The sequence below is a fragment of the Geospiza fortis genome, unplaced genomic scaffold (assembly GCF_000277835.1).
Source record: "Geospiza fortis unplaced genomic scaffold, GeoFor_1.0 scaffold486, whole genome shotgun sequence".
Lineage (NCBI taxonomy): Eukaryota > Metazoa > Chordata > Aves > Passeriformes > Thraupidae > Geospiza > Geospiza fortis.
Genome location: NW_005054417.1, coordinates 915,389 through 935,185, shown reverse-complemented (window position 1 = coordinate 935,185; position 19,797 = coordinate 915,389). Strand labels below are relative to the sequence as shown.

The 19,797-nt window shown below is 41.2% G+C and overlaps 1 protein-coding gene across 4 annotated transcripts in view; it reads left to right on the top strand.

Moving 5' to 3' along the window:
- Nucleotides 1–19,317, top strand: part of LIN28B (lin-28 homolog B) — an 84,923-nt gene extending 65,606 nt beyond the window's left edge. For all 4 annotated transcript variants that reach the window (XM_031061585.1, XM_031061584.1, XM_031061587.1 and 1 more), the window contains exon 4: nucleotides 18,865–19,317. In XM_031061585.1, the coding sequence (XP_030917445.1) occupies nucleotides 18,865–19,234 (370 nt within the window). In that variant the 3' untranslated portion in view covers nucleotides 19,235–19,317. The remainder of the gene's footprint in view (nucleotides 1–18,864) is intronic.
- Nucleotides 19,318–19,797: the final 480 nt, after the last annotated feature.

Genomic DNA, 19,797 nt, shown 5'->3' with positions numbered 1-19,797 from the left:
GCATTCCTCAGCTCTGTGCCTGACGTCCCTGTGGGGCCGGGGAACAGCCTTTAAAAGCTGCAGTGCTCAGGCTTAACTCACTGCTGACTCCCACTCTGGTGTTTTAGTACGTATGCAGTGGTCATTTCTCAGTTCCCTTCCTGCCTTTCAGCAGCTGCTCCTCAAAACTTGCAAAATGCAAGCAGTAGGCTTGGAGGAGTCAGCTGTGGTGTCATCACAGCTCTTCCTTCCCTGCCAGCTTCAGCCAAACAATCTGTTTCTTTTTTTTTTCTGCTTCTGTTGCATTAGTTTGAAGCGGTGTGAACGATGTGAAGGCAATTGGAGATACATACAGAAACTAGCATTTCCCATTGCAGTGTTCTGCTATTTCACATCAATCATATTATCTGAAGGGTGTTACAGTTTCAGAGGTTCACTTGGGAGCTTAAATGTACTAAAATTATAGTCTGCATTCTTCATGACAAGGGAAAAAATAACATAAATTTCGCATACAGTAACAGAAAACCATATTCTTTCCATCTGATTTTACCACATGCTCCAATTAGAGTGTTGGTATGTCATAGAGAAAAAATTAATATTTCAGGTTTCTTAATGACAGATCTTCCAGGGAAGTTTTCCCACCAAATGGGAAGGATTATATAGAAGCAGCACTTGAAGTTAGTAGTACTGTAATGCTGGAAGGCAGACCTAAGTGTCAGTAACTTTGTGAAACTCAGTCTACAATGTTGTGTTTTCCAAGCTTCCAAAAAAAGGGAAATATATATTCCCTGGTATTTCCAGGTATGTGTATTTTCCTAGTCATTGCTAGGACTCAGTGAGTTTTCAAAGGATTTATAAGTGCTGCTCAAGTATAAAAGTAACCTATAAAATGCTATTTTGCAATGTTGAGATAGTAAACTAGCATTATTGTGAATCTTTCAATCACCCTCTGTTACTAAGAAAATGGAACAGGTGTCTTAAAAAACTTCAAAAAAACAACCAGTTCATTTAAAAAAAATTAATTTACGGTAAAGCTCTAGAGTGATACTAATGCTATTCAGAGTTCCTTTTGTACAAAGAATGTGGTACTGGCAACTAAAGTCCTGATTTATTGATGACTTCCCTTTCTATAAGACAGCTTATGGTTTTCTTCTTGTCATCATCATCAACAGAGGAAAGTTACCAGCTGAACTAATTAATTCTGCAAGTCTTCATAGGAAAAATAATTTTGCAGCTTTTTTTTTCTAACTGATATGCATGTGATTTAAGCTCTGGAGGCAAGAGGCAGGGTAAGGTATGGAAATGCAGACAGCTGCCTCTGAAAGAAACAAAGCTTAAAGGAAGCTTAACATGCTGAAATCAAGGGGGGCACATAATCTCCATCCTAGGGTGCTAAAGTACTGAGTGTCACATCAGTCCAGGGTTATTAACAGCTTTTGCTTTGAGATATGGACTTAGGACTAAAGAATGTTCATGAAAAAAGGATATAAGAACTGCAGGCAATGGCAATCAATCCTGTCCAATCTCAAAATATTTATGACAGCTTTGCATCCCGCAAATAGAGAAGACAGGAAAATTATAAAAAGTGAATGAAGTGCAATGTTAGTTTATCAGTTCCAAATTGTGCCTTATTTTTTATTATTTACTTTATCTAGTATTTGTATTCTGTTAACTAGATAACTTTCTTAGACAATGGAAATATACTAAAGGTAGTTTGGCCTTCAAAAATGAACTGTTACAATGCGCAAAGGAAAATTATTAGTAAAAAGAAGGTCCAATACATGAACTATGAAATAGGTGAAAAATAGTTTACTTGGAGGAAAAAGAGCTTTACTTGGTTTTGAACCCTCCCCTGTAATTTACTATTTAGAAATAGAAATGGTTTTAACAACACAGTGAATATAAAAGTTCTGTGCCTTGTGCAGCATCTCCCACTTATGCCAGCATCACCACACAGATGGCCTTTAAACACAACAATATTAAGAAATAGTCAAGTAAAAACAATTTTCCTAAGTTGCACCCTACTATTTATGTAGAAGATAAAGGGGCAAGGGACAGAATTTAAACTTGACATTTGTGGGGGAAAGCAGAAGTTATCATGTCCTGCCTTTCCTGCTGGTGTGTCTCCTGTGGTTGCCCTTGGTCCCTGGGGAACATTGGGGTAGATTGGTCTTCCCCTTTTCCTGCCTGCCATGGTTGCCCCAGAGTTTTAGTGTCAGGTTACTGGAACTCTGTGGAGGCTGGAATTTTGCTGGTTTTTGGGAGTCTGTAGAACAGTGGAAGCAGCTCTTTTGATAGCATCTAGAGTAGTTTGGGGAAAGAAGATAAATTATCAGGTCCTTGATTATTTACTCCAGTTCATGCCTAGAGCAGGCTAAGCTCTGCTGAGCTTCAGGTGCCTCCTGACTCCCCTTCCTAAAGGCACACAGACGAACTGGGAATGGCAGGGGTATAATATATTTCAATGAGTAGTGTGTCTCCTATACCAGATGAGCCTGGGAATCAGGTAGTAGGATTTCTTTCCCTTCCTTGCTGTGCCAGTGTAGTGCAAAAGCAAACCACTTTGAACAGATCAGGGAATTTGCTCTAAAGTATTGATGATGGTTTCTCACCTCTTTTAATAGCCTGACCAACCTCAGTGTTGCCAAAGCCTTTGTGCAGTTTCTGTAAGAACAGATAATTGTTTGCAGCGTCCCTCTAGTGCCATTCACAGGTTGTGCTAACTGCACTGTCAAGTCCTCTGCAGAGAGGGAGGCACATTGTCTGGTGTTCAGTGGTGCAATTCAGTAATTCCTGGCTGCTGCCTCCTTTTCCTGAGATGCAGTTTGCTTTCCTGATGTCAGGCCCATTGGGTAGGAAGGGCTGGAGAGATGGCTTTGTGCTTTTCTCATCCTGTGCAGAACAGCTTGCACCACAGCTGGAGTAGACTGGGAGAACAGTACTCCTCTCTCCCAAAATTATGTTTTCTTGCACAGCAACTGGAAACCTGCTAGGCAGCCAGCTGTAGTCTCATGGGTTTTCTATTACCTCTGTTAAGTCATGTGTTGCAGCTTTTCATCAGCAAATGTTTGACAATTCTGTATCATTGCACTGGCACTGCGAGGTATCATCTTCTACATCACAAATGCTGTTCAAACGGGTCTTGGCATGTAGCAATTTGCCAGCATCCCCTTATTTCTCAGGCTGAGTCATTGGCTGTGGGCTGTCTTTGCTCAAACTCCTCTTACTTCCTTTTTCATCTTAAAGGCACAAAAGAGGTCAAGACAGGGAAATTTGACCAAATTTTCAGAAGGCAATGGTCATTAACAAAAATGATGCGCTCACAGGTTACCTGGGTTTGGTAGGAAAGAAATTACAACCTGACTGTTGATGAAGTCAGTGATGATTACTTGTGTGATTAAGAACTGCTGGGGCAGCATCTGAGGCTGCAAGGGAGGGAGAATCTGAGGCTTTTGATGAATATTTGGGGTAATGACTCTGAGGTAATGTATGATGTGCTATATAGGTCAGAGTTAGAGTTTGGTTTCCCTCAAGAACCAACAGATCAGGATTTTAAGAAGGGCAGAGGAAGAATAGGGGAGTAGAATGGACCTGCTGCTGCTGCTAACAACCATTAAAAAAATACAAAGCCAGCTGCTCTCAGAGCAGAGCTTGATCCTTTCAGTGCCTTTAACAGCACAGTATATATTCAGAGGAGGGGAATTCATGAGGCCCTATGGACCTACACCATGGCATTACAAAAAAATGCAAACCCGAACAATGGGTGGCCTCAGCGGTTCCATCTGGCTCGCCATTAACAAGGTTAAAGTAAAGTGGGTTTCCTTGGCTGTGTCACACACAATTTACACTTCAGATGCTTTAACTTTGGAGCCAGACCGAAGGGAGCACCACTCTAAACGCACGCGGCAAGTCACCTAAGATGTGTGGTAAGCACATTTGGTATTGATGCTCTTTCAAAGATATAGAGTGGTAGCATTTAGATAATTTTAAAGTACTATTTCCAAATGCAGATTTTTTTCCTGAAATTTTTTTTAATCCTGTCAACAAACTAGAATTGCAGTAGAATATTGTTTACTCCAAGTAATTTACAGGCACAGTAATATTAGAGGCTGGATTCAGTAGCAGCAGAAATCATTAGAGGCCCTAGAAATGTTGACACCAGCATTTCTGGCATGAAAACCTCAAAACTTCAAACTGGACATTGAAGGTAAAAGGGATATTGATACATATAGGTGTATTCTGTTGTAAAGCATTCTGCTTTCAGAGCCACCAAAGTACTTAGATAGTAGCAGAGTTAACCATGACAGATAACAACCTCTAAAAAAATTTTGCTCTAGAGAGGCAGTGGTATGTCAACAGGTATGTTGGCCTGTTAACTTCTATGCCATTGAGTATAATAAGGCATGGGAATTATCCCAGCATTTTGCAGAAATCAGGTGCTTTGTCTCAGCTTTGACATACTTAAGGGAACCCAAACATCCTCTATGGTGTCCCACTCTTCAGTAAAAATCAAAATTGTTATTGAATGAGTATCAAAGTTAATAATTTATTCTCAAAGCTGTCTGTAAGACAAGCATTTGAGCAGTTAAATCCATGGTAAAGAGCTAAGGTAATTTACAGAGTGAGGATAGACTATTGTTGCTGCAGAGGTGTTCAAGGCATTCCTCAGAACGGAGCGAGTGTTGCCTGGATGACCTGGCCATCTTGGCTGCCTTTGACCATGAATTGTGAGTTCAGTAGTGGAACAGAAGTTAATTCTGCTCCTGAAGTTAAACAATTAAACTTGCATACCATAAGACCAGCGGACTTGCAGTTATCCTGGCAGTGTCAGCAGGCTCACATGGGAGGGCCTTCAGCTCATGCCATTCTGAGCTTCCTCCTTGCTGAGCTGTGCACTGCTGCTGTGATGGGATACACATCCTCCTGAGCATGCTGCAGAAGGATTGGCATCAGCCTCACCAGGGCTGAACAGTTGCTTTGTGCCTTCCAGGCTTTTCCAGCAGGTGAGACAGTGCCATTGCTGATGTCCTCCCTAGCCTTTAATGAGGGGCTTGGTGTGGATGACCCTCTTCTTGTTTATCCCTCTTCTTACTCAGTTGTTCAGCTTTCTGACCCACCCTTATGGCCCCTCCGTGCTGCCTTTTCATCTCTCTTGCAGAGACAGGAAACCTAGAACATGACACTTGAGTTTCTGACTATATGCATCAGTCCTGTAATCATAGCCATGATTATTGAAACATGCAGTAATTTTACAAATTTACAATACTGTAAATTTGAGAGACATGTCAAAGTTGCCAAGCTCCTCTCAAAGATTTCCTCCCCACTGAATTTGAGGTAACTACAGGCACAATAAATTGAGCTGAGAAGTCATCTCATGTAATTGGTGACAAACCATTGACATTCCCTTCTCCTATCCCTTTTTAGCTGCTCGTCTGTCCATGAGCAGGAGCTTTTTACTCAAGCCCTGCCTTAACAATAGCCTCAAAAGGAAAATAGAGAACTATTCTTGCTGAGCCCTGACAGGTGCAGTGCTTCCACATGAAGCATTGCAGTGGTAGGAAAATGAAGAAAGAATAACACAGTAAGGCAGAACCTGTGAAGGGGTAGAAGGAAAATAGTCAGGCTGCTAGTAAAAGCATATGTCCAGCTGCAACTCGCATGAGCATGAAGTGGGAAATGCCCCAGCTATGCTCTGCGTGAGTGGAGGGACAGTTCATAAAAAAGCATTAGTTAGCCTGAAATGGGGCTGGTTGATTTATGGAGAACATGTAAAAGAATGGTGTAAAAACCTATTTCCTTAGAGGAGGGACGTTAGGCATCTCTGTGCACTATATTTAGAGTGTATTTAACTCAAAGCACACAGCTCAGCTACTTTTTGTCAGTTAAGTTCTTTTCCAGCTCATTGTCTCTAACTGAAAGGAAATTCAGCCACAGCCACAAAAAGCTAAGCTGAACATCTGCATCTTCTGCCTAGACTCGGAGTGTGTGATTCTTTCATCCACTCTTCACATACACACACCTACTGGTGGGGATCAGATGGAATATTATGATATTGACAAATTCACGAATCCAGATAGAAATCCAGTATAGATTTGTGTGAAAGCCATGTGTGTGCTGTGACCAGGGGTAAATCCCAGACAGTGTGCCTGTTCCACATTGTAGTTCTCTGCAAGAGTGTTTGAGGACAATGGAAATTGCATTGCTTAATCTACTCCCTCCCACCTCCTGACAGTGTTTATCACACCCACAGTTGTGCCAATGCAATGATTTATGATTTTGTCTCAAAACTGGAGGTGTGATATGAAGCAAGCTAAATAAATGCTACAAATAGGGGGAAAAAAAGTAAGTGAATTAACTGAAATTTTTTCCTTTGAAAATCGGCTAGCATTTTAGTGACTGCATGGATCATCACAGGGATCATCCTTAGCAGTTTTTGAAAGCAGTTTATATGCCTTTGGAGGCATTCTTCTTGGAAAGGAGGCTGTTTACTCAGTAATTATCTTCCACTTATTTTTACATTACCCAAGGAAAAGCTGTGAATGCAATGCAAAATAGTTGAGCTGGAGTCCTGGTGACTTGCTGATGGTTCTGGATGGTTTGCAGCATTGGAGCAGGGTCCCTGACACTCCCTGCATTCTGCCTGGCACAGCACACTGTTGCTGGCTTGTTTTGCAGTACAAAGTATGAAAACAGAAGGACACCCTGGGAACTGCTCCTGATGCTGCCAAGACAGCAAGCAGTGGTGGCACTCACTGTGCAAAGCTTTGCAGGAAACTGGAATGAAATCTAAGCACAGTAGCTTATTGAGGAAATTCTAGTTTAGATTTTTTCATCGTTTAGAAAGTGTGTGCGTTCTTCATCTTATTCTCAAATCTGTGCTGCCTGCCAAGAGGGACTTGTGGAGGCGATTTCAGCATTTATGTGAAGTCCAATTAAGGTCATGATAGCCCTCATTTTCTGTGTAATGTTTCTGATGTAATTGAAATTACTTTTCACAACTTGTCTATGACTTTTCATGATAATAGTTGGACAGTGGTGAAATAGCTGTAACAAAGAGAACAGTTTCAAAATCAGGTATTTTATGCATTTTTCAGGATGTGCTTAATTCCTGCACTAGTGAATGGCAATTTGCGGCCTGATCACCATATGGTTGTACTTTGTTGTACCATTACTTTCCTTGATGTACCAGATATAATCCTGAGGGGCACAGACTCAGATCTTCTAAGCTATGAGGACCTTGCTTAGCTCTGAAGTCAGTGGGTCTTAGGCATTTAAATACCTGTAAGCATTTGATTATACCTAACTGTGTCACACAGGCTGCCTGTGACAGAGAAGGAAGTTTCTGTCACCAGCTTCTGAGCCTGGGAAGGATGAGACTTTTCCTAAGGGAAGTTTGTGGGCTGTGCTTGAAATCCAGAGTCCTGGGTGGCAGACACAGTTTCCCTTCATTTTGTGGTTATATGGGATTGTGTATTTCCAGGAATTTTGGATATTTTGGGTAGAAGGTTTGTAAGGAGAAGAGCCAAAGGGATCTTGCTTATGAGCAAAGTCCTTTTAGGTTTTCAAGAGAGAGGTTGGTTTAATAAACAATTGATTTGTTCCTGGAAGTATCCAGGAATATTGTAGGAAGTGACAGATTTCTAAAGGTCCGGTCCCTTGTCTTCTATGGCTAACCCTGTTCAGGTGTGACTATTTCCAACCTCACAAAAGGCATTTGGTTCCTAAATTTGATGTTTAGGTGCTGCCAAGAGACTCAAATGTCAAATTTAACTTGCTGTCTGTGTCTTGTGTCAGCTGGGTTTTTTACTGGACAGCAGCAACTCTGTGCTCTAGCTTCTACAGCTGAGTCGCTCAGGAATTACCAGGTTGGCTTCTGAGCTCTCCTCTTCACTTGTATGGCCCAAGCCGGTGAGCACACTTCTAACCTACTCAAAAGGTCCCCCAGTTCACCACATACCTTCCCCAGTGTGAAAGACAAGTTTGGATGCAAATCTGCCCTCCATCAGGAGATTGCTGTAATCTTCAGATGGTTGTTCAACCTTTTGAAGGAGGATTAGTAGGTTGTAGGTAAGACATCCAGGTTTCTCGTCTTCACTCGTTGTGGAACAAGGGTCAGTGACCAGTTGCAAGCACATTACACCCAGTGATGGAAGCAGCACAAGATATGGGGGAGACTGTACCTGACAAGGACAGGCAGTGATGGAGACTGTGAGATTCCATCAGGTGCAGAGGGTGGAGAGTTCAGCTACGAAGCAGCTCCTAAGGCTGGTGGTTTGGTTTTTCCAGTGGTGCAGTGATACAGTTACCCAGCACCCACACCCAGTACAATTTGTTATTGCACTCACTAAGATTTCCCACCTCTCAGGAGCAGCTGTGGGAAAGGACACTGCCACTGGAGGACACTGACTGGATGGCGGGGCCCTGCTCCAGCCTGATGCTGAGAAGCTGTGCTCCCTCACACTGCCTGCCAGAGAGCTCCCTCCTTCCTCAGGCACTCAGTGTTTATCCAGAATGAAAAAAAAAAGAAATTCAGTTTGCTGTCTAGCTGTGAGTTCAAATCCGCTGCCCCAGCTGTGATATTTTAAGGTCTTGTGGCAGAAGGATACTCTCAATTTTTCCTGCAGTAGATCTGTCACTAGAATAATTAACAGCTCAATGAATAGTAAGAATTGTCTCCATAACCTTGTGGCAGTATGGTAAATAATCATTAAAGCAGGAAGAAGCTGAGTTTCAGTCAGGGCTAATGAAGTCCTATGGATTTGATGTTATATGTTCCATTCCTAGCCCCTGCAGTATGTCACAGTCACCTTTCTGTGTATTCTAATGTGCCCCAGAGCCTGGGATCTGAGGAGAGCAGACAGGCTACCAGCATAACTGAGTAATCCTCTATTTTACTGGAAGTCAAGATTTTCCTTCCAAATTGGAAGAACATGTAACCAATCCCCTTGTAACCATTCCCCAGTTCTTTCCTGTGGCCTTTGCACCCTTCACTGAGTGACTGCAGAGACACACATGCCTTCTTCCACCCCAACCAGTGGTCTTGATTTATCACTAACAACTTTTGGGCTTGCATTAAAATGTGTTGCCCTTTCTGCCTCCGTGCACTTCCACTCTTAATGTACAGTGTTCCTGCCTTGCACAGTGAGTGCTACTGGATAACTAGAGCGCTGTTTCAGAGTATAAATGAATTGTTAAAACACAGACATGATGCTGACATTAATCATTCCTCTGGTTTGTGATTGCTTTCAAATTTGTATATTCAGGGCTTTCATAGTTGGAGTTGTGGCTTGGATGTGAATTTCTGATCAAAACTACAGGAAGTTGGTTTTGCTATGTTCAGTGAGCATATCCACTGTGTTTTCCTGTGGCAGCTTTACTCAATGTCCACTTGTAATCTGATCTTCCCCTGCCATGATCACAACTGGGGTGCTCTTATCTGAATTGTTCTTTGCTTTCAAACATTTTTTTAAAGTGTAGGGTTCCTATTTTATCAAATCTCCTAATTCAGAATTCATCAGTCCTGCCAGAAAAGCTGATCCTTGGCCTATAAATGTCCTTAATTTTGAGATAATTAATTCTTTCTTAGGCTTAAAGGCTGAGCAAAAATGGGCAGAAGATACATTACTCCTCCACTCTTGCCACAATTCTTTGGTTTTCTTTGTGATTTATGCTGTGTTCTGCTTTCAAATGTTCCATCAACCAGCAAACACAAATTTACAGGTGGAATGAAGGAGCTTCAGCCTACATTGCTGTGTGGCCTCACAGCTTGTACCAGCCTGACCTCTGCAACCAGCCTTGGCTGCTGCTGTGTGACTTTTCAGAATTTGTACACAGTGGGAAATTTTCTGTGTTACATTATTAAAGATAACAGAAAATAAGCTCAATGAAGTCATCAAAATTGCTCTGGATCTATGCCCTTGTGACTGACATCAGAACTAAGACCATTAAGATGCTCTGTTTCTGGGAACTAGCAATATTTTAGAAAACTTTTATTAACTTCATTGTTATAATTTTACTGCAGTGATATCACTTAATCTAAATAATCCCAGCCAAGAGGATAAAGTGATCTAGTTTACAACATATAGTGAAACTATTTATGTTCCATTATTTTTAACTGTACACAGAATTAACAAAATTCAGAGATATGAGTATTAAACATGTGCATGAGATCTGCCATCCTGAGGCCAAACAAGGAAAGAGGAAACACCAAATTCTGAATTAACGATAATTTTTATATGCATAAATTGCTTTCTATTCTTATGTACACAATTAATAGTGAGAATAAATGATGAGTATAAATCCAGTGGTGATGTAGGGCAGAATAGTAGAAAAAGGCATTATTTCTCTTTTAATGCTCAGGGATCAGGCAGTGTGGGATAACAAGAATACCTGCCTCAGGTGGGAATTAAAAGCTTTAACATACAAGGCTTAATCCTGTTGCAGCCGAAATCCTCTTTTCACGCTTTACTGTTGCTTCCGCATTTTAATGTGAAAGTTGCAAAATTTTTTTTTTCAAGATACTGAAAGCCTTTTAAAAATGTGTTACAGAAAATGCTCAGCCCAGCCATTTAGTAACAATGTCAATATATGAAGCTAGTCCATTTTAGACATCCTAAGGTGCAAGTTCAGAAAAGTGAATAAGGTGACTGCTTCCTTTCTCAGTCAGTGCAGTCAGAGTGATGCAGATTTGCCTTACCATTAAAGTGTGGCTATAGAGCATCTGAATTATTTAATTGTTCTTGTAGGTATTGAATGTATGAACTTATAGGTGCTATTTCAAGCAAAACCAAGCACCATGTTTGATGCCCTGATGGGAAGCCCTCCATGTGATTCATGTGACATGACTTTATCAGTGCCATTAGCTCTGAAAGAACCCCTATAGAGGTTGCTGGCATGGTCTCCTCATAGAGAGTGTGTCATAGAGACAGTAACCATCCCTTTGCTTCTGAAGAATGAAATGAAAATGTGAGCTGCTGGTTAAATCCTGCAATCCTTAACAGTTATGAAACCTGTATTCATGCAGGCCATCTAACTCAGGGCATGTAATAGGAGAATCCATTTCAAGGCCAGGATCTAAGTCAGTCCATACTCCTGTCACCAGATATTTCTGAAACTTTGTGCATGAAACTGATTTATATGAGATACCTAAAGTCATACCACTCACAGCTGGTATTTGGGGAGGAAGAATAGGTTATGAACTTCCAGAACAACCTTTTTCCTCCTCTTTCTCTACTGTGGCTTTCCTCAGTGCTCCAGTCTACTGCCAGGATGCCATTTGCTGTTTCCTGCTGCTGTGAGTTGGCGTCACTTGCACTTGCTGTATTTGTTGTATTTGCTGCTAATGTTAGTGATGAAATAAGGAACAAAATTGAAAAGGCAATTTTTAACAACTGATTCCCAGTTACCTACTGCCTTTTTATCTCATCTGTGGATTAACTGATCAGTGGATGTGGAAACCCTGGAACCAGCTCTGCTGAGAGGCAGATAAGGTCAGGCATGCCTCTTAGCTCATGACCAGCACCTCACTGACCCAGAAAGAGTTGAGCTGGTTTTATGCAGCGTGCATCCTTATCCACATGGCCAGGAGGCTCAAGCCGCCTCTGTGAAAGGCTTCTAGTGTTACCGAGGCAGGCTTCTGTAAACAGGGGCACGCAGCAGTGCTTTCAGGCACAGGCAGTGAGGTCTGCTCAGCCCTGGCCACCCCAGCTGGCTCTGGCAGAGCGCTGCACACCTGGGTGCACGCAGCAGCAGTGCCCAAAACAGAGCCCAGGCAGCCTTGCCACCACCAGCAGGAACTGTGGAAAATACGTACTTTTAAAAGAATTACTGCATACAGAGCTGTTCTTGTTGAAAAACTGGATTCTTTTATTATTACCACAGAAATTAAAGCTTACAAGGGAAATTTGTGGTTGAGAGTATTTGTGTGTGTGGTTTCATAGGGCAAAAAGATTAACAGTAAGTAGTAGACTTGCTTTGAAATCATTTCATGTTTGAAATGTGTGATATATGGCTGTTTAAAACATAACTTCCTTAAACCATCGCTGATTTTGTATCTGCTTTATCTGGATGGGTTGAAACCATTAAAATATACACATTCTTTTCATGCTATATTGATACTATAGGAGCAAAACCATCTTTCATATTATTTAGAAACAAAACTTCACTTTGTAAATTGTTATTTCAGGACTTTTTAGCTCTTAATATAAAGAAAACCCTTTTGTTGTAATAAATGAAAATGCATCCAAATCATTCCTCCATGAGGATGCATTTCTTAAGGATTTTTGTGTGCTTGTGTGAAAAATAATTTTCCTCCATGCCTGTAAAGGGAGCTGAGTGGATAGTAGAGATAAGGTTTAGTGGAAAGGAAGAAGGGAAACGATGTCGTTGAGGTTATTTTTTAACATCTTCTGTCTCTGTAGTCCTTTCCATTTTTGTGGAGAAAAAGATGCATTTTGTGCTTTTTGAACCACCTTTCTGTTCCGTTGTTGCTCTTGGTTGTAAAAAAAACCCAAAACAAACCCCATCACCTTCCAGTAAAATTGTATTAGCAGATTTTAAACAATTTTATTTCCTCATGAACTTAAGCTAAATTGTATCCTGAGAGGCCTGATTTATCAGGCAAATGTCCCACGTTGTTTGTCAGCCTCTTTGTTGGGGGGAAGGGGGAGGGGAAACCCGAGCAACAAAAGACCGTAACCTATTGATATTACTTCTGTGATACACTGGGGAAAACAGATTGATTTAGAACTAACCACAGAAAACTAGTCGATCTGATGAGTTTACAACAGAGCATTTTTATTTATTTATTTGTAACAAGAGTAAACATCATCAATATTCCACCCTGTGTTATTGGAAGCCTCGCAGACAGTGCGGGTTTGTGTCAGCGTCATGGGGCTATCTGTAAAATGAAAGAAGGCAAGCTTGAAAAAAAGGAGGGACCTTGTTTTACTCACAAAACTGAAAGTCTTGGATCTCTAGTACATTATCATGAGTTGTAGGATTCACAGGACAAATAGATGGGTGAGAATTTTTATTGTGTTTCATCTTTTTTTTTTATTTAAGAGGTTATCTTTTTTTAAATTATATTCCTGTTAAATACCTCAAAAAGCTAGTAAAGCACAGGAAATTTTCTAACTGAATTTCACTGAAGAATGCCAGCCTGCAATTAACTTTCCCAGCATGTTGCCTCTGCACAGTGTTTTGCATGAAGAAGTTGTTCAGGGTAGCAAATACTCACAGGACCAACACAAATCTAAATGTGGCACCAGTGTGCCATTTTCTGCATCGACAATACGCTGTTTTACAACATTCTTGATTAAAAATACTTACAGTTTTAAAATTAAACTGATTTTTTCCCATGGATTGATAGATGAGATGCTAGTGAGGTTTTCTTCCTCATTGTAAGCCTGCTTGATGGACAAGCCATAAATGCTCTGATGAGGATTGTAAATATTCCTTTCTCTAGTTTATTTAACAAGATAATTTCACATGACCTTAATTATTATTTCAGTAGTATTTCAGTATTCACTACTTTTAATTCTAATACCTGTTTAGAGTGTTTTCAAAGTTGGCTGTATTCTCTCCTGCATTCAGCTACAGCTTAAGAATTAAAGGTTGATAACCAGAGTGGTGAAAAACCCCAGCAATGCACTTGTGAGCAGAAACATCCCATCCATTTCCCTGTCAGAGGGCACAAGCAGAGTGTACATTCCACTCATCTTCTGTGTGTCTTGTCAGCTCACCAAAATGCTGTGGGTTGAAAGGAGCCTTAAAGACCATCTAGTTCCAACCTCCCCTGCCACGGGCAGGAACACCTTCCACTGGACCAGGTTGTTTAGAGTCCCATCCAACCTGGCTTTTCAGGCTGCAGCAAAGACAACTTGAAATTAGCACATCCTCAGTAGTCCGGAAGATCCTTTCTGAGGATCCTCCAACACCTGCTGAGGTGTGGGAGGTCTTTCTCACTTGTCCCAGGTGGTACTTGAGCAAGCACCCTGAGCTTTTTTAAATGTCACATCCAGGTAGTGAGAAGCATCCCTTTGTATTTCATGGTCTTATTTTCAAGACAAGTCACTAAGCCTTAAACAGAGGAAATCTTAGTTATGTCTAAGACCCATTTTTCTGTTAGATCATGGATAGTTTAACTTCCCTTTACAGCCATTTACAAAATAGAATAATTGAAGCGATCTTCTGCCTGTTCCATCTGCCTTTCTTTAGGTATATTGTGAAAGTAATGGCTGAAAAGGACAACACATTTAGGTACAATTTTAAACATTTCCTTTGTGCTTTAACTGCACAGTTGCATTCAGTGTATTGTAACAGCATCTCGTGTGCACACGCTGCTAGGATTCCATGCCGTTTTCAAAGCATTAATGTTGCAAGATGGAGTATTGTTAGCCAAGAATCATTTTTTTTGTGGTCTGATAGCATTCAGAAAGGAATAACAAAAGAGGAATTGGTGTGGGGTATATCCTGGTGAATTATTTTAGTCTTCCTCTGAGTGTACCCCCTTCCCTCCCTTTCCTATCCCTGTTAGATGTTAACCCCTTATTCCCTGCCTTTCCTCCCCCAAGTCAGTCACTAGGGTAATTTTGCATTTTTTCTCTCAACAGATAACAGTCTGGGGTTACACATATTTTTCTCTACTTGTCATATGTATTGGATTATCATTTAAATTATATTATAAAACAGCTCAAAGAAGCAAGCAGTTGTGTTTACCTAGTGCTGCTTAACCCATCTGAGTTGTTAGTGTGGAAAACGTGTTTGCAAGGCAAGGGTGTTGTTGTTTTAAAAAGTTTAGGGCTGGAGTGTGCTTCCTGAGTAGGAGTATCTGATTCCTGGAAGAAGGAAAAAAGGCTAAAGACTAGATGATATTATTTGGTTGTGAAATTGAGTATTTCTAATCAATTTCAGTCATCAGCTTTTTGCAATTAATACAGCATATTTTATGTCGCAATCTGTACACTTCTGCTTCTTCATGTTTCCTTTAATATGTATAGTTTTGTGCAATCACAAATCCATAGTGAAAGAGAATTTAGGAGGTTTTCTTAACCTTGTTATATGCTCTCTTCTTTCTTCATTAGTAGGTATTATTGTTATGGTTTTTTTGAGAGTATTGAAATATAATGCTAGACAAGTTCCTCAAGGTGTTCCTCTATTAAGATGTTCATCTTTTTTATATAAAAAAATCACCCTGATTCACCTTCCTGTCACTGCTGTAGAGAAGAAAGGATTTCCTGTTAGGATAATTGCCATCTCTTTATATTTTTGAGCCTGAAGCTAGCTAGCAAATCATGGAAGCCTACTGTGAGAAAGACAATCCTATTTTAACAAATCCTTCTTACTTTTGTTCTTTGTAAGTGCTGATTCTATTATAATTGCACATTTAAGGGCTTTTTGTGTTTTATTCATCTCACGGTAGAATTTACATATAAACTTGTGTTCAAGCTAACACACATTCTTTCCGTGGTGCTTCAGAAGAGAAGAGATACTTGCTATGGTTGCACTAATCTGGAGTTTCTGAGAGCAGAGTGGAATGAGAATTGGTCAGTTTTCATGGCAGGATCAGCTTGTGTATTGTTCTGTGTGTGTATGTAGGTGGAGATGTGAATGTGTGAGCTCCCATGTGCACATCGTGCTCGGCTTTTGTGATGTTGTAACGTAAGAACACGCAGCAGAGAGGAGCAAAGGGCTGAAGCACTCAGGATGAAAGGGTTAATGCCATACCTTAATGCCTGGGGATGGTGCCATGCTGTCATTTGTGAGCTCTGAGGTGGCTGACCACTTCCATTTTGGGATAAATCCCTTGGAAAGGGAAGGCGTTTCAGAGTGAGGTGTGATCTGTTCTCCTGGTAAGAGAGATTGACAATGAATGAATAAATAGTTAAAAGAACAGAATAAATATCACCCTCCTCTATAAGTCCAGTCACACCCTGGCTGGCACATATATACTCTAATGTGACACTTTACCCAGATGCTTGAATTGATTGGTAACAAAAAACATCCCCAAAAAACCAAATCAGAGGTTAATCACAACTGCTTCTGACAGAGTTTTTCTTTTACAGTGACATTTCTGTGAAAATTTAAATAGTTGCAAGGAATTACAATATTTTGCAAATAGGATGTATTGATTGAGTATATATGCAAAGGGTGACAGAGGCTGCGTGAGTGGAAGCAGGGGCCCTGACAGCAGGTTTTTTGCCAATTGGTGAGGTGAAATGGTCCACGGAATTGGATAACACAGAGCATCCCATAGTGACTGATTAAATTGATTTGTCCATGGCTACTGCCTATCCTGCTACTGAGGCCCTTTACCCTATATTCAAACTTTTTTCTTTTTTTAAAACTGTTCTAAGCAGATGTGATATTAAAGGAGAAATGTGCTGATGCATTCACAGCCATAAAATTCCATATTCTGAATTAAGATAAAAATCACAATTTCCAAAATGTCTGCACACTCCTATGCTGTGTGCACTATCCTATACTGTGTTATAATGCATTTATCACAGGGGCAAGTACACTGTTAGAAACCAATGACAAAGGTAATAATAAACATCATTCTCTAATGTAACCTAAATTACAATCAGTACCACATCTGTGAATCCTTAGATGTATTTATTGGAAGGGGAGAAAGTAAAACACTTAAAAGATTTTTACTTGCTGCTGTTGTTTCATTTCTCTAATTGCAAGGCTTATTTCCTTACTACTTTTTTCAGAAGGTATTTAGAAAGCTTGTGGTGGAAACACAGCTGAATGCCAGTTAGGAAGACTTAATGCTGAACATACTGGCAAGTGAGGGTCAGTAATTTGAAAATACTTGCAATGATTTGGCAAAAAGTAGTCAGAGGGATAATGTTCAATAACTTGAAAATTATTTTTTTAACTATAGGAGAAAAAAGCTTGATGTTTTGGTCTTAGATCAGGATGTTTGGATTTTACAATGTACTTAGTATGTCATTTCCCTTCCTGTGCTAGGGAAATCAATACTAAGTGATAATGGGGCTGGTACATATTATTTTCTTTGTGATTCAAGGGAAGTTTTGTTAGACTGTGTTTGTCTTCATGGGTTAGTCTGTAGTATATGCAGATAGAGTAGTGTAAGCACAGTCTTCAAATTCCACCGAAAAATCACATCAAACTTCAGTGCAGTGCTGACATCAAAATGGAACCTAAAATGTGTTATTGTAGAAGTGCAGAGTTCATTGTACTGGGCTTGGTTTCTTCTTACTCATTTTTAGGGAAGACACAACAATAAATCACAACGATTTCTGAAAGGATAATGAAGTTCTGTTCATTATTTAACTTCTGTAAATTACTGGTCAGTCTTGTAGGACATGATGGCATGCAGCATGCCATGAGCAACTTGTGCTGTTTTTTCATTTGTCTGTGGAAATGAAGGTATGGTTGGTATCTTGCTACTAGTGATGAAGAGATGTGAAGTGGGAGGTGCCAGGGATTGTTTCTTGGAGTGGAATTACAAATGTTGATATTTGCAGTCTTTTTTAAAAAATTACACGGGTTTTATCAATAGCATTTCTTTGCAAGTTACAGCAAATTCCATAGGTGAGACTTTGGTTATACATAAGCTTTGCTTGGATTAAACTTCTTTATATTGTATAAACTAGTAGGGTCTACTAAATCCTAGGTGAAATAGTCAAATGGTGCTTTGTTACTTTTCAGGAATCTGAAAATGTAACATATCTTTATGTGGGCTTGATCCAGAGCACACTGCTCTATTTTGTTCAGTTATAGTTACAGTCTTTTTTTTAATCCTTAAGTTGACTCCACAGACCTAAGTATTGTGAAATAATTGTTTTTAATTGGTTGGTGGTTAAGGGAATGCAAAAGAAAAAAAACCAAAAAAACCATGTTTTGTTTTTTCCAGTAATGTTTGATTATTAGAAATGAAATGTCTATGCATTCAGTGCAAGTTTTATAAAACAAAGAAACAGAAACCACACAAAAGCAGCCAAAGTTGAAAACTCAGTGGTGCCCATAAGGTCACCATGCCAAAGGCGTGTAATTATTTCTTTGTATTGTATGTTAGAATAATGTAATCCAATAACTGGTGTTCCTGGTGTGTGTTACAAAGGATTCAGTAAGGAATTGCTGGAGAGTTCTTCAGGACTCCCCCGGCTAACAAGGTTAAATAGAAGAGGTTTTGTGGGCTTCAGCCATTTCTGAGAAGTGTGGGAGAAGCCGTGTCCGTGCGGCTGGAGGGGCCTCTGCAGCCCTGGGCTCCCGGCAGCGCATCCCACGGAAAGCGGCACCGCGGCCACAGCCCCGTGTACGTGGGCTGGGAGTTCTGAGAGGAAGCACACACACACAGATTCATGATTATTGTCGGGGCTATGCTGAGCTTATTTTGAATCGACCCCCTAAGTGCCATTACAGACCCTGTGTCCCCACTGGCCCAGAGCCGGGTCCTGGGACAGTGCCGGGCCCTGGGACAGTGCCAGGGTCTGGAACAGTGTCGGGATTTGGGGACAGTGCCGGGCCCTGCGATAATGCTGGACCCTGGGACAGAGCCGGGCCCTGGGACAGAGCCGGGGTCTGGGACAGTGCCAGGGTCTGGGACAGTGCCAGGGTCTGGGACAGATTCAGACCCTGAGACAGTGCCGGGGTCTAGGACAGAGCCGGACCCTGGGATAATGCCGGGCCCTGGGACAGCGCGTCCCTCGGGCCCTGGTTCCGGGAGCGGCCGAGCCGGAGCATCCCCGCTCGGCGCGGGACTGCGGGACGCGGGTGCCGGGGCTCGCAGGGACAGCGGGGCGGCGATGGCTGGAGATCTGGTGCCCTCTAGTGGGGCCGGGCCCGGGCCCGCAAGAAACCTTCCCGCTGGACGCTGCTTTGCATAACCCCGTCTCTGTCTCTGTTTTGTTTTAGATGCTACAACTGCGGTGGCCTCGACCACCACGCTAAAGAATGTAGTCTACCTCCGCAGCCAAAGAAGTGCCATTACTGTCAGAGCATCATGCACATGGTGGCTAACTGCCCCCATAAAACTGTCTCGCAGCAGCCCACTAGTTCTCAGGGAAGACACGAAGCCGAACCGCAGCCTTCCACTTCTGCCTTCCTGAGAGAAGGGGGAGGAACGCACGGCTTCTCGTCTCCATCGTACTCTCAGGAAGGCAGGTCGGAGATGTCGGAGCGCTCGGGCAGGTCACCACAGGAAGTGTCGTCGAGTAAGTTGTCTGCGTCGCCTGAAGAACCAAACAGAAAGGGGCCTTCTGTTCAGAAAAGGAAAAAAACTTAACGCGTTTTTCATAATGTTCCGTTTTCTTTACCCTCTTGGGATGTCTACCTCATGCAAGTACAGGGGAAATAATTCATTATCAGTAGCTGACCTGGAATTTTAACTACTGTTGAGGAACTGTGAATGTTTTGTTGTTTGGTTTTTGTTTTTTTTTTTTTTTTTTTTCTTTGATAGACAAATCACTCCAAACAAAATACATTTAAGCAGGGTGCATTATGTTTTACTTTCTGTGTATATGTGTGAGTGTGCATGCGTGTGTGTGTGTATGTGTACATATCTATAAATATATATTTTCCATCAGACCATTCTCCAGATCCCACCAGACGTTACTGTGAAGCAAAAGTCACAGTACCCACCCAATGTTCCTGAACTCATTCCTCGAACCTGTTTCTGAACGTGTTCAGAGAGCAAACAAGAAAACCCAATTTTCTGAAATCTCACTCAGAAACAAACCAAACCTGATAAACCACACAAAGAACTGAGATCAAGACTGTTACATTTCTTGTGAACCAAAGGATACTTTAATATTTTAAAGCTGCCATATGGTACTAAAGATACTAAGA